This window comes from Dermochelys coriacea, chromosome 4, assembly GCF_009764565.3.
Source record: "Dermochelys coriacea isolate rDerCor1 chromosome 4, rDerCor1.pri.v4, whole genome shotgun sequence".
NCBI lineage: Eukaryota > Metazoa > Chordata > Testudines > Dermochelyidae > Dermochelys > Dermochelys coriacea.
Genome location: NC_050071.1, coordinates 72,023,845 through 72,040,649, shown reverse-complemented (window position 1 = coordinate 72,040,649; position 16,805 = coordinate 72,023,845). Strand labels below are relative to the sequence as shown.

General features: G+C 40.3%; 1 protein-coding gene and 1 long non-coding RNA gene across 2 annotated transcripts in view; one reads left to right on the top strand and one right to left on the bottom strand.

The window, feature by feature from the left end:
• MFAP3L (microfibril associated protein 3 like) overlaps positions 1-14,351 on the top strand; it is a 38,522-nt gene extending 24,171 nt beyond the window's left edge. The window contains exon 3 of the mRNA XM_038400900.2: positions 6,979-14,351. Within this exon, the coding sequence (XP_038256828.1) occupies positions 6,979-7,841 (863 nt within the window). The 3' untranslated portion in view covers positions 7,842-14,351. The remainder of the gene's footprint in view (positions 1-6,978) is intronic.
• LOC119855231 overlaps positions 1-16,805 on the bottom strand; it is a 41,411-nt gene that overhangs the window by 11,553 nt on the left and 13,053 nt on the right. Inside the window, exon 2 of the long non-coding RNA XR_005292794.2 lies at positions 10,354-10,580. This is a non-coding gene — a long non-coding RNA (uncharacterized LOC119855231). The remainder of the gene's footprint in view (positions 1-10,353; positions 10,581-16,805) is intronic.

The window sequence follows — 16,805 nt, the reverse complement described above, 5'->3', positions numbered from 1 at the left end:
ACTGCAGGTTATTGTCATGCTCCTCAGAAGTATTTCCAAACATGATAATATCATCCAGATAGCACTGAACTCCATGTTGATTCTTCAGAATCAATCACATCATTTTTTGGAAGGCACTTGGGGCAGATACAAGACCATACGGAACACATTTAAAACGAAATAGTCCCTCATGTGTTATAAATGTTGTGAGGTCTCTGCTATCTTCATGCAACATAACCTGGTAGTATGCACTCTGCAGATCAAGAGTAGAAAACATCTTTGCTCCATGGAGTTGTGCAAATACTTCTTCTATGTGAGGAAGAGGATGGCTGTCAATCACAATAGTTTTATTTGGCTCCTTTAAGTCCACACAAAGGCGAATGCCTCCACCTTTCTTTTGCACCACTACTATAGGTGAAACCCATTCCGAGGGGTTGATCTCTTCAGTAATGTCCTTTTGAACAAGTTTTCTAAGTTCCTCTAAAACAGCTTCCCTTACTGAAAATGGTAGGCGCCGTAACTTCTGTTGTACAGGCATCACATTATTCCGCATTTTAACTTTATGCGGAAACCCATAAGCACAGCCAAGTTTCTCCTCAACCTGGTGTTGGGTCCCAGCTGAAACCGGTGTGTACACCGCAAGAGTGATTTGCTGAGGAAGATCAATTCATCCATTAACTACCCTGAGATTTAAAGCAGCTAATAAATCTCTGCCAAAGATAGGAGTGCCTTTGTGGACAATGTAGAACTCTGCAGTTACACAGCAATCACCAAAAGTAACTAAGCAAGCAGCCATGTACTGGAATATGGTTTTTCAAATAGCACACCAAGTGAAGCTTGGGTTCAGTAAGAGGCATCTTTAAAGTAATGCAAATAGATGGAATCAGGTAGTATAGATACTGCTGAGCCAGTGTCCAACATTAGCTGAATAGTGTGTGATTTGCCTGAGGGTATGGCGGAAACCTTTACCATGCACTTTATTTGTTCTGGAATATGTGCAGTAGTGATTTTGTCCATGCTCAGCACAGTAGCATCTGGTATTGTAACTGCATGCACCTGTTGATTGAACTGACTGCTGTGACACATTTTAGCAAAATTCCCAGTCTTTTTGCAATGATTGCACTAAGCTACTTTTGCCGGACATCCTGTGCAGCTTGCAAGGTGTTGTGGGGATTAACAGTGAAAGAGTGCTTTTACTACATTTTGAATTTGCTGATTCAGTGGTTTTCCATTAGCTTTCCTCTTGGAATCATTTGTCTGCAGCAATAATGAACTTTTCTGCAAAGGAGTCACAGCCTGGATTGTGCCTCCTGTATCCATGCTCATTATTTTCGCTTCAGCTGTAGCTGACTCAATCTGAGTAGCAATGGTTATTGCTTTTTCTAGTGTAAGTTGTGGTTCTAGAAGTTCTTTTACACAAAGCATGGTTGTTTTCTCAATGAGCTGGTCTCTAATCATCTCATCTGCCATATTCCCAAAGTCACAAGTTACAATCAGACTCCTCAGGTAAGCAATATACTGCATTATAGTCTCCCCTGTTTTCTGCTCACGCTGGTGAAATCTGTAGCGATTAGCTACTACATTCACTTTTGGCACAAAAAAGTTCTTTAATGCTGTCTCATTTATCATCTGGAAGGGGGAAAAAGTGTAAAATATATGCTGCCCTTCTGCTCCAAGGCAGTGGATTAGCAGAGCACGCTTTCTGACTTCAGAAATCTCTGTAGCACTGATTGCAAGCAGATAAGTCTCAAACATATGGATCCAGGCAGTAAAAGCAATTGGAGGCTCACCTGGGCTTTGCAGAAAGAGTGCAGGTGGGTTCAGAGGCAGAAGATCCCTCCTCATAGCCAAAGTGTTGTAACACCCAGGCAAGGTACTAACAAACTTCAACAGGACTTTATTTTTAAAGTGGAAACCTCTTTATCAAGCTGCTGCTGCACCCTCGGTAGCTCTCACTCAGCCTCCTCAGCTCCCCCCCCCCCCCCGCTTCCTGTCCTTTCAGACTCCCAACAGCCAGTGCTCCCCGTTCTAATAATTACAACATGTAAACACCAGGGGTGGGTGGTGGTGGAAATAGATCGTGACAAGGAGCTTGGAGAGTGTTTGGGGAAAGTGCTTAGAAGCTGGTAAGAGAGGAGGGGGTTGAAGAAAAAAGAAAATGGGAGTTGGGATAGGCAAGGAGATTGGGTGCCACAGAGATTGGAGCCAAGAAGCTTGGGAGCCAGGGAGGGTGAAACTGAGATCACATCAGGAATAGAAGGTAGATGGGGACCAGCTGGGCAAGTAGACTGTGACTGGGAATGAGCAGGGGGAGTTGGGCTAGGGGGGAAGGGAAACAGGTGTGTTGAGGAGCCAGGATGTGGGGGGAGAACTGGAAGTGGCTGGGTAAGGAGACAGATTTGGGATTAGAAGCCTGAAGAGCAGAGACTGGGACTGGTAGGGTAAGAAGATGAGACTGGGATAAGGATCCCAGGGTAGGGAAGAGACAGGACTGAGACATAGACAGGTTAGAGACAGGACAGAAGGAGTCAAGCTTAGGGGGAATGGGTCAATGGGTCTGTGACCACTAGTACACACTGCCCTCCAGAACAAGTCACCATTCCTCACCATCTCGCAATTCCTGCATCTGATCTTTCCTTTGCTCTCAGCAAAAATCCACTGGCAGAGTTTGTGTCCCATCTCCCTTTCGTGCTAGCGCATATAGAGACTGAAAACCTACAACTGCTATCAGTTGCTCCGTTAGTTCAAGAGGCAGAGGTCTGTGCGGCGAATTTACAGGTTTCAACCCTGATGATGACCGAGCAGTATAATGGGTCATTATATGTGGAGGTCAGTATAATGCCACATGATGGAATTTCTGTTTTAGAAATGAGACCTATTCCAAAAAAAGCTGATTTCAAAGAATATTAAGGTTGCAAAGCCAGACATTCAAAAGTTAGGAAATGCCAAAATTAAAATTGCCTGTGCAAACTTAATGTGTATGCATTATGATACAGTCTTTAATTACATGGCCACATGCCACTTTTTTTCAACAGGATCTCAGTTTCCAAACTTCAGAATGGGATAATACCATCTATTCTTGCTTGACTTCACAATCTTAGCATTCTTTTAATATAGTGTTTTTGGATATAATAGTATGGAGAATTCCACACCCCAGCCTAAAATATTCTATATGGTTAGACAAGAAAACTGTAGGGCTCAGTTCTGACACCCTTACTCACGTTGAGTAGTACCTTACTCTGTAAGTTGTCTCCTTGTAATCAAGTGGGCTATTTACATAGTAAGGTACTCAATGTAAATAAAGATGGCAGAATCAGACCATAGTTAAGATTATTTAAGGAAATATACATTATAATTGTTAGAATACTAAATTAATCTAAAAAGTACATTTACAAAGTTCCACACTTACTACTGATAACTCACTATCTAATGTACTAGAGAATATATATATACACATTCTCTATGAACATAACTGTACTTTAAAATAGGGAACAAAACAAAAATGTTAATCTGCCATAGTGTATTTTATTATTTATACGGTGGCTTAGTACACGGGCATGTCTAGAACAGTCACTACAGAACTTCTTCATTCCATAATGTTATGTTCAAAGTAACATCTGCAGACATGGAAAATTCTGACTAGCTTACATTTGGAGGGTGAGGTCCTGATAATGCAAAAAGACATACTCACCTGCTCATCATTAGACACTTTGATTAGTATTGGGAGTTTTCAGACATTGAAAACTCCATAAGAATAAGAGTGCAGAACTAATAATGTTGGTGAAAAAATAATTAGGAACTCCAAAAAGGTTAAGTAGGCTTATGCATAGATTTTCACTGAGGATAAATGTGCAAACTAATTATGAAACCTTTAGAATGAGCCATATTTTGAGTTAGAATAGTTTTTGAAAAGAGGAAAACCACTAATTATTCCAAATTGAAGCTGGCTTGTCTGATTAATTTCAAATGGCACATAATATGCTTCCGAAGCATAAGACTAAGAATCCAAGAACTAAAAGAAGCTTTTAAACAAACTAACCAATCTCCATGGAGAGAGAAAATGAAATCGGAGGGGGAGAGAATTAAATACACATACAGACACACGCACCCCACATCAGGAGGTGAGGTTGCCAGTGTAGGCATTGCCACTGCTGTTGTGTCTGTGCCACTCTATCTCTGTACTTGCAGATCCTGTGCCCCTGTCTTTAACCACCCTCGTGCTGTTGTACAGAGGATCAGCATGGAGATCCACTGCGTGGTATTCAGAGAGACACAGAAACACCCAGTATTTGTAAAGCTACACTGTCCATGTCTGCTCTACTCTCTGTCCATCTGGAATTTACTGCAGAATTTAAGTGATGCAGGACCTTAAACCAGCCCTCCAGACCCATGGTGAACATCATCTTTTAAGCCAGTCTTGCAGTTTATCAAACCCACAATACAAACCAACTGAATAGGGCATAAATCTCCTTAGTATCTAAATAGTGGTGTTTGTCACTTAAAGATGAAACCTAGCTATTTAATTGGGGGGTGGCGGGGAAAAGAGGAGCTGTCAATATCCTTATAATATAAGGATGGGCAGAAATGGGAGCAGATTCAGATTTTTAAAATAAGTTATTTGAGCTCAATTTGATTGATAATCAGTCAGCCATGCTAGGGTCAATGCATGAAAAATTTGCACTTCTAACTCTTGCAGTAGAATGTAATGATCAAATGTATCAATAACATTACATAAATCAGTAAAGATTGCTCCCAATAAGCCTCTTCAGATAAAAAGAAATATCCACCATCCACGTTTTCTATCCAACATGTGCACAAGATTTTACTGAGCAACAGCCTGATCTTACTGGTGTGGCCCTTCTCTTTCCTCTGTCGTCATACCCATTACCTTGTCACTCCCCTTTGTCAAGTCATATTTAAAATTAGATTGCAAGTTCCTTGCATATTTTTTCTGCACTGTAAGATCCCTAGCATGCTTATGGGTGTGTTGTAAAATTAACAGTAACAAGATGATAGAAGGTGCTATAACAAAACGCCAAAAAATTTACAATCTTCATTGGAACAGCAATGGACTTGGTGACTTATCAGGTCTTCATAGAATCATAGACTTTAAGGTCAGAAGTCTAGTCTGACCTCCTGCACAACTCAGGCCACAGAATCTCACCCACCCACTCCTGTAACAAACCCCTAACTTATGTCTGAGCTACTGAAGTCCTCAAATCATGGTTTAAAGACTTCAAGGTGCAGAGAATCCTCCAGCAAGTGACCCGTGCCACACGCTGCAGAGAAAGGGGAAAAAAACCCCAGGGCCTCTGCCAATCTGCCCTGGAAGAAAATTCGATGGCAATCAGCTAAATCCTGAGCATGTGGGCAAGACTCACCAGCCAGCCATCCAGGAAAGAATTCTCTGTAGTAACTCAGATTCCACCCCATCTAACATCCCATCACAGGCCATTGGTTATATCTACTGCTAATAGTCGAAGATCAATTAATTGCCATAATTAGGCTATCCCATTGTATCATCTCCTCCATAAACTTATCAGGCTGAGTCTTGAAGCCAGATGTGCCTTTTGCCCCCACTGCTTCCCTTGGAAGGCTGTTCTAGAACTTCACTCCTCTGGTGGTTAGAAACCTTCGCCTAATTTCAAGTCTAAACTTCCTGATGGTCAGTTTATATCCATTTGTTCTTGTGTCCACATTGGTACTGAGCTTAAATAATTCTTCTCCCTCCATGGTATTTATCCCTCTGATATATTTATAGAGAGCAATCATATGTCCTCTCAGCCTTCTTTTGGTTAGGCTAAACAAGCCAAGCTCTTTGAGTCTCATAGAATATCAGGGTTGGAAGGGACCTCAGGAGGTCATCTAGTCCAACCCCCTGCTCAAAGCAGGATCAACACCAACTAAACCATCCCAGCCAGGGCTTTGTCAAGCCTGACCTTAAAAACTTCTAAGGAAGGAGATTCCACCACCTCCCTAGGTAACGCATTCCAGTGCTTCACCACCCTCCTAGTGAAAAAGTTTTTCCTAATATCCAACCTAAACCTCCCCCAACTTGAGACCATTACTCCTCGTTCTATCATCTGCTATCACCGAGAACAGTCTAGATCCATCCTCTTTGGAACCCCCTTTCAGGTAGTTGAAAGCAGCTATCAAATCCCCCCTCATTCTTCTCTTCTGCAGACTAAACAATCCCAGTTCCTTCAGCCTCTCCTCATAAATCATGTGTTCCAGTCCCCTAATCATTTTTGTTGCCCTCTGCTGGACGTTTTCTAAATTTTTCCACATCCTTCTGGTAGTGTGGTGCCCAAAATTGGACACAGTACTCCAGATGAGGCCTCATCAATGTCAAATAGAGGGGAACAATCACGTCCCTCGATCTGCTGGCAATGCCCCTCCTTATACATCCCAAAATGCCACTGGCCTTCTTGGCAATAAGGGCACACTGATGTCTCATATCCAGCTTCTCATCCACTGTAAGGATCCCTAGGTCCTTTTCTGCAGAACTGCTGTCCAGCCATTCAATCCCTAGTCTGTAGCGGTGCATGGGATTCTTCCGTCCTAAGTGCAGGTCTCTGCACTTGTCCTTGTTGAAACTCATCAGATTCTATCTATCTATCTCAAACTTCTATTATTCATTCAAATTCAGCATTTTATGAAGTATAGCATGTGTTTGGGATGCTGTCCGCAGTAGGTAATTAGGTTTTTAACTTATTTGACTATGATAGATATACAATACAGTTTATTGTGGATAGTGAGACATTTTTAAAATGCGACCTGAGTATAATCAGTGATCTTCACAGTACCTGAAATTGTATTCTGGTGGGATCCTAAAAGCAGGCATGTTTTTGTGACGACAAATGATTCACTCTAGTGTAGTCTATGTTATTGCCATTTTTCTAAATTCTGGAGCCAATATGACAAAACTGATGATTAAAACGTTATACTGACCATGTAAACAAATGTTTTGGACTGAATTCTTCTATATCTTTCCTGCAGGAAAATGGTGGTTTCTTGACAATGGGCTACTGAACATTACCAGCGTGTCTTTTGACGACAGAGGTAAATACACATGTGTTGCTTCTAACATCTATGGCACTGTGAATAATACTGTGACTCTGAGGGTCGTCTTTACCTCCGGAGATATGGGGATCTATTACATGATTGTCTGCCTCGTAGCTTTTACCATTGTTATGATCTTGAACATTACCAGGCTGTGTATGATGAGCAGCCATCTGAAGAAAACTGAGAAAGCAATCAATGAGTTTTTCAGAACAGAAGGAGCAGAGAAACTACAAAAAGCCTTTGAGATTGCTAAGCGTATCCCAATCATCACCTCAGCCAAAACTCTTGAGCTTGCCAAAGTAACCCAGTTCAAGACCATGGAATTTGCTCGCTACATTGAGGAACTTGCCCGAAGTGTTCCTCTGCCACCTCTCATCATGAACTGCAGGACTATAATGGAAGAAATCATGGAGGTGGTTGGCTTGGAAGAACAGGGACAGAACTTTGTACAGCAAGCAGCAGAAGGCCAGGAGCCTACTGATGGAGAGGATATGTTTATGATCCCTAATGCACTAAAGCGCAGCGACTCTCTCACAGCTGACTCAGAAGCATCATCACTGCATGAACAACCACAGCAGATTGCGATAAAAGTGTCAGTTCATCAGCTGTCAAAAAAGGACTGTATAGATGACCAGTCACAAGACTGTGTGCAGTTAGAAATTAAGGAAGAAGAGATTCCTCAAACACCAGCATGTCCTACTGACCCAATTCCTGAGCCTTCTACTGAACTAAACTCCAATGATATAGCATTGGCAACTGACAAAAATACATGTTTTATTTATGAAAGCCATGTATGATAATTATTCTGTTAATCTATGCATAGCAAGAAAAATCAGGTGGAGCTCCTTTAAAAATAGATATTGTACTTGCCGCTAAGCCTTACCTGGAGACTATCATAGAAAAAGCATGCATGTGGATTATTTGATATTTTCTTCTGAGTGAGTTAATTTTACTATGATGTATGACAGAGTAATTACTATTATATTAATACTAATTGCTCTTTTTGGTTTAGGATTTTTTTTCAGAAACATTTACCTCAGCAATTTCTAGGTTGTCATCATCTTCAGTGACCTCCTGGAAGTCATTTGTAGTGCTAAAGACACTTAGACTTACTAAACATAAAGCTGTTCTTCATTTTTCTCCTTCTGTTTCCTCCCTTCCATCTGCTGCATTTTTGTGAAACTGTTCCCAAGAATTTGAAACATTGCCCAGGAGGCAGGATTTCAGTAGCCAAATAAAATCCTAGTTAGATCCCATTTACCAAGCATCTTTGCCAAGCTGCATTGTGAATTAAAGAAGGTTAAATGTGTCTTTCATTTGAGACCATTTTATTTATGTTTAGACAGTGAGGAAATAGGTTTCCCTACCCCTTAGACTGAAGAAGCCAATAAGCGTTCATTCACACAGATGATATACAGTGTATTTGTTTCTACAGAAGATAAAGCACTTTATTTCTGCCAGAAGGCTATACTACAAATACTGAGTTTTTTTCATATATTTAAACATCTGTTGATTTTACCAGAAGTTTATATTGAGAAGGACTGTGGGTGTCCGAAATGTATTGTCTTGTTTTTCTTATATGGTAGAAGTAAATGGAACTAGGTGATTTTATATAACCTGTCAGGAGTATAGATTCAGTAAAAGTATTGTACACTCCAGTATTTTTTTTGGAGGTGAGGCTAAAGTAGTAAAAGATCCTTGTTTATCAGGATTTCCTTTTTAGCAATGTAGTTTCCTGATGAACACACACAAGTGCATCCATAATCATAATCTTTTTAATCTGGCTATGAGTCAAAAAATTAGTCGAATACTTGCTATTAGGTCATAATGGTTGCCTCAGTGCATAAAAATGGACAGTGATCACAAATTATATTACGATAGTACAGTTGATTTCCTATTTTAAAAATCCTCATCAAATTGAGATCTCCTGGAGCCAGGGGGTTAACTGATGTAAGCAAATATGACTCCATCTTTATATAGCTTTCATAATCATGGCAAGTGGGGCATATGTCTGTCATTGGAGATTTTTAGAGCAGGTTAGCCCAACACCTGTCCAGGATGGTCTAGATAAGACTTAGTCCTTCCTTAGTGCGGAGGACTGGACTAGTAGACCTCTTGAAGTCTCTTCCAGTCCTACGATTCTATAATATTAGGATCATGGAGTTATGATAGGATATTAATGAACTGCAGGGGTGGGGGAGGGAAGGGGGTAGTATCTATTTCAGAAGTACTGTAATATTATGCACTACTGGATGAGCATGGAAAGAGATCACTTACAAGAGGGAGTTTGTGCATGATGAACCGTAGGTTATTTAATCATCTGATACACATTTCACTTGGAACTGCTGAGCAGACTGTGGTCTTTAAACTTTGGAGAAGGGCTCCATGCATTAGATCAAGAGTGTCTTAATCCAGAGTGTTGTGGAGAGAGAATTCATTTAGACTGCTGAGAAACTGGTGAGCACAAGCCACCCAGACATTTCTCAACAGCTAGTACAACTTTGAGCAGTGCTGATGTTTGGCTTGGAGAAAATCAGATATGTTCATTGCATAAATAGTTGGGGGCAAACAAGGTCACTGAAACTGCAGCCATCAGAAATGGCTAACAATGGTGGTGGTGGCCCTGAATGGAGTGTGGAGTCTCCTCAGGACCCAGTTCAGTTACAAAATCGACTGAGATACACTGAGCTAGCTAAGATGTGCACCCTCCCCCATCTGTAAAATATGGAAAATGTCCCTTTCATTTCTACGGCCAATGAGTATGAAGCAAAAAAAAGAGGCCCAATTGCACTAATTTTTTTTTAGGGTGCAATCAACAGTATGTGCAAGTTATAGCCATTTAGATGCCTAGCTACTTGATTGCACCCAGTAGTCAGGAAATTTGACATCTAAATGTGCACTTTCACAAACAGAAATATGCCGGGGCAAGGCCTCTTTAAAATTTGGCCCCAAATGTATAATTAGTTGCAGTTACGTGAAACAAATCTAGACCACACTGTGCAGAAGAGGAGACAGGAGCGTGTTAGAAAGATGTTTATTGTGACCTGTGAGAGTGAAAGTGCTCACCAACTGAAACACACTGTAAGCTGTTCAGTCTGAAGTACATTTTTGTTTTATGTTCTTATCCCTTTTGCTTTAAATCACTTATTTGCTCTTGGTTAACAAAAAGGATATTTTACATAAAGCAAGGCTGGAAGTGTGCACTGAGTTCTTTTAATTTGTCTTAATTATTTATACTAAAGAGACATATTGATATTCCTAATTGTTTAATGTTTAGAAAAATTGGTTTCATACTATAAAGTGACTTACCTGTTGCTCAGTGAAAGTAATTTTCTCATGAAGAGCCACACTGTTCTTCAAAGCAGAATGCTATACATTTAGGAAGAGATTACTCCTCGAGTTTGTGAGCAACTCTGGACTGCGAGTATGTCATCTCTTGAGTTCTTTCGGGCCCCAAAAAGCGGCTTAGGTTCTTAAGCCCCCAGTTTTAAGCACCACTGCCATCTACAAAATCCCCTCTCAGCTGCCACCGAACCCTGGAGGCAAAGAGATTAAAAAAAAATCAATATTTTGAAACCAAAAAAATCAAACTTATTTAAATTAGATATTTTTTATTTAAATTAAATTCAGATTTATTTTTTTAAACTAAACCTATTTAAAAATAAATTTGAAAGTGACAACCTATGTTGAGGGCTAAAATTATTATAAGCTATTAAAACCATTTAAATATAAAAATATTAAGTATTACATGTTTGCTGCCAAATTTTCAAGAAAAGCATAGCCAGTAACTTCCACCAGTTCGTGGGTAAGCCCCTGAAACCAGAGTTTGTTAAAATACTAAACCAGCTTCTGACAGCAGTAGCCTCTTCTGCAGTTGCAGAGAGAATATTTTCCTCATTTCAGTTTATTCAGCTAGTTAAATTCAATGACTAGTTCATTCAAAGTTAAGAAACCAATTGGGAGTTGAAAAAGCTGGAACGCTTGTTTACCCTCTCCTACTCGAAGAATAAAAATTAGGTGTGAGAGAATGAGATCTACTAGTTCTAAAATTTCAAAGGCCATGGTGACTAGAAACAATCAGTTCAGTTCATTAACTATAAGATAGTAGTTAAAGATATCCTTTCTTTAATAAATCAGTTTTAAATGCAAAACATGTTTTGATAAAAAAAATTTCTTGTGTATTCAGCAATCATAAGGTAGTTTTATTTAATAAAAAAGTTAAAATGCTGTTTTAGTTCAAATTTAATTAAAAATGCATTTCCATCCAAAGAAAGCTTAATACACATCACAAGTTGAAAAAAAAAAATCTGGTAAATAAGAGATGAATCTTTCACCATTTTCTAACATGATAAAATATTTAAAAATTAAGAATCTGAATATATGTAAACTAAACTATATACTTGTTTAAATAAATATGTATAGCTATATACATCCTACTGATTAGTAAAAAGAAGCACAAAAGATTATATTTAATTACAAATAACGTATTTTAATAGTACTAAATAATGAGAATCACCCTTTCTTTAGGAAAATAATTAAAAAGTACAAATGCAAAACACGATTTACATTAATTATTTAAATCAAGGTTTTCTGCTTGGTGATTTAAACCATGATTAAAATTGGCGATATAAATCACTTTGATTCAAATCAATCCACCTTGCCTGTAGACGCCCAAAGTCCTAATGTAAAAGTTCCTTAAGATCCTGAGGGCTTGTGTATACTGCATGCTAAATCGGCACTGCTGTGATCAAAGCAGCAGCATCAATTTAGTGGGTCTGGTGAAGATGCGATGAGTCGCTGGCAGAGCGCTCTCCTGTTGACTTAATACTCTACCCTCCCTGAGAAGCGCAATGTAACTTGCATTGACTTCAGCAGCAGTGTAGACCAGGCCTAAATTTCTGCCTCTGGGCATGTGCACTGCAGGCATCCAGACACCCATCTCACTCCTAAGCCCCAGTGTAATCCTCAAACTAGATGGCGATGGGCAGAGCAATGCCTATTCTATTTCAATTCCCCCCTGTGTCTGATGAGGAGAGGGGGTTTGAACAGGGGTTTCCCATCTCAGTGGGCTATGGGATATTCCAATGCGAGTCTCAATCTCTTGTTGATGCTGTTCCACTTTGTATTAAATATTAATTAGGCCACCGGGGGAGGAAATTACTCTATAGCCCAGTTATCAGGGCATTCATGACAGAGGGAGGAGACCCCTATTCAAATCCCTTTTCCTTCTTGGAAAGCAGTGGGAATTGACCCTGGTCTCCCACATCTTACCCTAACCACTGCTGGCCTAACGGTTATGATGGAGGCCACCTCCTCCTCTCCCCCCAGTTGTTTTGTTTGGAGCTAGGCAGCAGACATTCTTGAAAGAAACAGTTTAGGCACCTAAGCCACCTTCCTCTGAGAGGTTCCCAGTTGTGGCTTGTGAGCTGAGATAGCTTAAACTTGGACTGGAGAGAGGCGCCTATGCCCAACTCATGAAGTTCAACATCTAAGACACCCATTAGAAGGGTGTATCTCCCATTGGCTAGCTTAGGCAGCTCACACCTAGCATGCTGGCTTTTGTGGATCCCATTCACAAGCACCTATATCCCCCATGCATTATATAGGGAGCCAAGACCCTGACTCACGCTTTGTGGATTCCAGTGATTTTTTAGGCACCTTAATGTTAGGCATTGTGATGCTTAAGTCCCTTGAGGATCCAGGCCACAGTGTCTAGCACAGTGGAGCTCTGATCCTGATTAAGGCCCCTATTCCCTCCTGCAATCTGTTCAATAATAATTATTACTAAATTATAATAGTATGAGGCCAAATAACCCCATGGTTTCCAGCAAAATTTCAAAATAAAATCTATACTTCAAGGAAATTTATATATTTTTCAAAGGGCTGGACCATTCAAAGTGAATAATGAAGTGCAGCCTTTAAAGTGCACAGTGAACCAATTTTTATCTAAAATTGCTTGGATCTGATGCTAAGACAGGCATAATAAATGAATTTCTGGCCCCATTTACATCAATAGGAGTTTTGACATTGGAGCTAGGATGTCACCTAATTAAACCTTAAAGTTCAGAGATGATGCTGGTTCAATCAATGTAATCTGAAGGCTCTCTTTCCCTATGCATAAAAATGTTTAAAAGGTAAATATAAACTTTTTGGGGCATCTAATAGTTTGGTCATAGTTAATGTGTTACTTGGTTGAATGAAAAAATAGTTTTATGTGGGAAAAAATGTAGGTTTGTAATAGTTCTGCTTTAAATATTTTCTCTCTATTTTCATATAGGTGGAGTAATCTTCACTATCTTTTTGGATCTATTGCGTTACACCTATAAGCATAATGTTTAGTAAATGCTTTTAAGCACTCATTTTGCAGTAGTGATGTGGCAAACAAAGTCTGAAGATCTCATTCTACCTCTTCCTCCTAGCCTATTTAATCATAATCTATCTCAAATAAACTGTTTCATAATATGATGAAAGAATAACATTTGGAAATAGCTAGTATAAATGTTTCGATGGAATCATAATTATATTTCTAGTATTTACATAACTTTAATTTATATCCAGGATAGGTTTCATCACACACCTTAGGCATTTAAGGGGAATAGGAGCGATACATTACCTATAATTTGGCCTAGGCACACCTTTTTACACTATTATTATTTGTTAAGCATCAGTGTGTTTAGTACCGTACAACACTCAAAATGCGGCAAGTCCCTGTTCAGACAAAATTATGTTCTAAACATATCATGCAGACTAATCCAATTTTAGAATGAAATAAGGGGATCTTGTGTTCTTAATGCAGCTACACCCTTCATGGTCATCCCTATATGTCAAGAACTGAAAGTATTGTAACATATAATCAGGGTTTCGTGACCAGCTTTGCGAAAGCAAGTTACCTACATACTGATTAAAAATAACTCGTTTTTAAAAAAGCAGTAATACCCAGTGGTGAATTCAGAGAGTTGGAAGTTGTTACTAACTCACTATTTAAGGCGTTGGTCTCCTTGGTATCGATCATACTTTATGGGACTGCTGAAACTTTCTTAGATGCAAAGAAAATGCTTGCTCTAAATTACAAGTTATATTTCAGTAATTCTGGAAGTTTTTATTTAATGTTACAAAATGTAAAAGACCTATGAATGTGTTCTGCTGATCAGAAGCATAGTTACTGTATTTTGCTTTTAAGAACTGTCAATTCTAAGATTTTCACAGCCGTAAATCACAAAGAGAAACAAGTTCATGCTAAAGTGGCAAAAAAATGTGATCTAGCTTGTAAATTGATCATTGTTTCAATAAAGAATTTTCACAGAGTATATTGAGTTTGTGTTTGCTGATGTGAAAGCTGCAGTGATTACTCAGAAAAATTATGGGACTGTTACAAAACAGCAGTATCTGAAGTTTGAAGTGACGCTGTGATGGGGTGAACCCCCATCATAGGCAAGAAAGAGTTCAAGGCTTATTAAGCACATTCACTCCACCTGGCCTGAGCCACAATTTGATAATTTCTTCTCAGCCAAAGAGGAAAGACTAAAGAAGGATCAGGTGATAACAGAAACCTGGACCTTATAAATAGGCCAAAAGAGTTCAGTCTGGGGGAGAAGTGCTGAACCAGACTAAACTCTACTTGACTCCTGTGCAGGTCCATAGCTTCAGAAGCTGTTGGAGTCTAGAAACTTCAGAAAGTCTTAGGTTGGGTTGGAAAGTGTTTGATAATCAGAGCTGGGCACATCAGTGGAACCCCAAGAAAGGGTTGAGCCCGGGACTCAGAAGATAGGCTGATTCTTTGGGACTTTGGACTATACAGTACTTGGACATTTTGTTATCCTGGAAGGAGTTTGGTGCTAGTTGCTTCTCAGATGGAGAGCTGAGTGGTGCGTAGAGGCCAGCTCGAGATGAAAACCCCTGCAACATTGCACCCTACCACAAGGGGCAATCTTGAGGTGCAAACTTGCCATTACAGACCTGTAAAAGCGGCAAAGAGTCCTGTGGCACCTTATAGACAAACAGACCCTATTGGAGCATAAGCTTTCATGGGTGAATACCCACTTCGTCGGATGCATGTAGTGGAAATTTCCAGAGGCAAGTATAAATATGCAAGCAAGAATCAGGCTAGGGATAACGAGGTTAGTTCAATCAGGGAGGATGAGGCCCTCTTCTAGCCGTTGAGGTGTAAACACCAAGGGAGGAGAAACTGCTTTTGTAATTGGTTCACAATCTTTGTTTAATCCTGAACTGATGGCATCAAATTTGCAAATGAACTGAAGTTCAGCAGTTTCTCTTTGAAGTCTGGACCTGAAGTTTTTTTGCTGCAGGATGGCTACCTTTAAACCCTACTATTGTAGTTTTGAGAAGGCTTGGTAAAGATCTTGTAGGTGTTGGTCTCTGTCTGAGGGGTTGGAGCAAATGTGGTTGAACCTCAGCACTTGGGTGTAGACAATGGATCTTGTGGTCTGTCTGGGATTGAAGCTGGAAGCATGAAGGTAGGCATAGCGGTTGGTGGGTTTTCAGTTTAGGGTGGTATTAACGTGACTGTCACTTATTTGCACTGTGGTGTCTAGGAAGTGGACCTCCCGTGTAGATTGGTCCAGGCTGAGGCTGATGGTGGGTTGGAAGCTATTGAAATCGTGGTGGAATTTTTCCAGGGTTTCCTTCCCATGGGTCCTCAGACAGAGGCCAACACCTACAAGATCTTCTCCAAGCCTTCTCAAAACTACAATACCCACACGAGGAAATAAGGAAAAGATCAACAGAGCCAGATGTGTACCAGAAGCTTCCTGCTGCAAGACAAGCCCAAGAAAGAAACCAATAGAACTCCCCTGGCCATCACAGAGTCCTCAGCTAAAACCTCTCCAATGCATCATCAGTGATCTACAACCCATCCTGGACAACGTTCCCCCACTTTCACAGGCCTTGGGAGGCAGGCCAGTCCTCACTCACAGACAACCCACCAACCTGAAGCATATTCTCACTAGCAACTACACACCACACCATAGTAACTCTAACTCAGGAATCAATCCGTGCAACAAACCTCGCTGCCAACTCTGCCCACATATCTAAACCAGCGACACCATAACAGGACCTAACCAGATCAGCCACACCATCACCAGTTCATTCACCTGCATGTCCACCAATGTAATCTACGCCATCACATGCCAGCAACGCCCCTCTGCTGTGTACATCGGCCAAACTGAACAGTCCCTACGTAAAAGGATAAATGGACACAAATCAGATATTAGGAATGGCAATATACAAAAACTTATAGGAGAATGCTTCAATCTCCCTGGACACACAGTAGCAGGGTTTAAAGGTAGCCATCCTGCAGCAAAAAAAACTTCAGGTCCAGACTTCAAAGAGAAACTGCTGAGCTTCAGTTCATTTGCAAATTTGACACCATCAGCTCAGGATTAAACAAAGACTGTGAATGGCTAGCCAACTACAAAAGCAGTTTCTTCTCCCTTGGTGTTCACACCTCAACTGCTAGAAGAGAATCTCATCCTCCCTGATTGAACTAACCTCATTATCCCGCGCCTGATTCTTGCTTGCATATTTGTACCTGCCTCTGGAAATTTCCACTACATGCATCTGACAAAGCGGGTATTCACCCACAAAAGCTTATGCTCCAATACGTCTGTTAGTCTATAAGGTGCCACAAGACTCTTTGCCGCTTTTACAGATCCAGACTAACACAACTACCCTTCTGATACATTACAGACCTACATCTTTAACCGTACACCTGCTAACATCTGAAACCCATAAACTGGGATAGT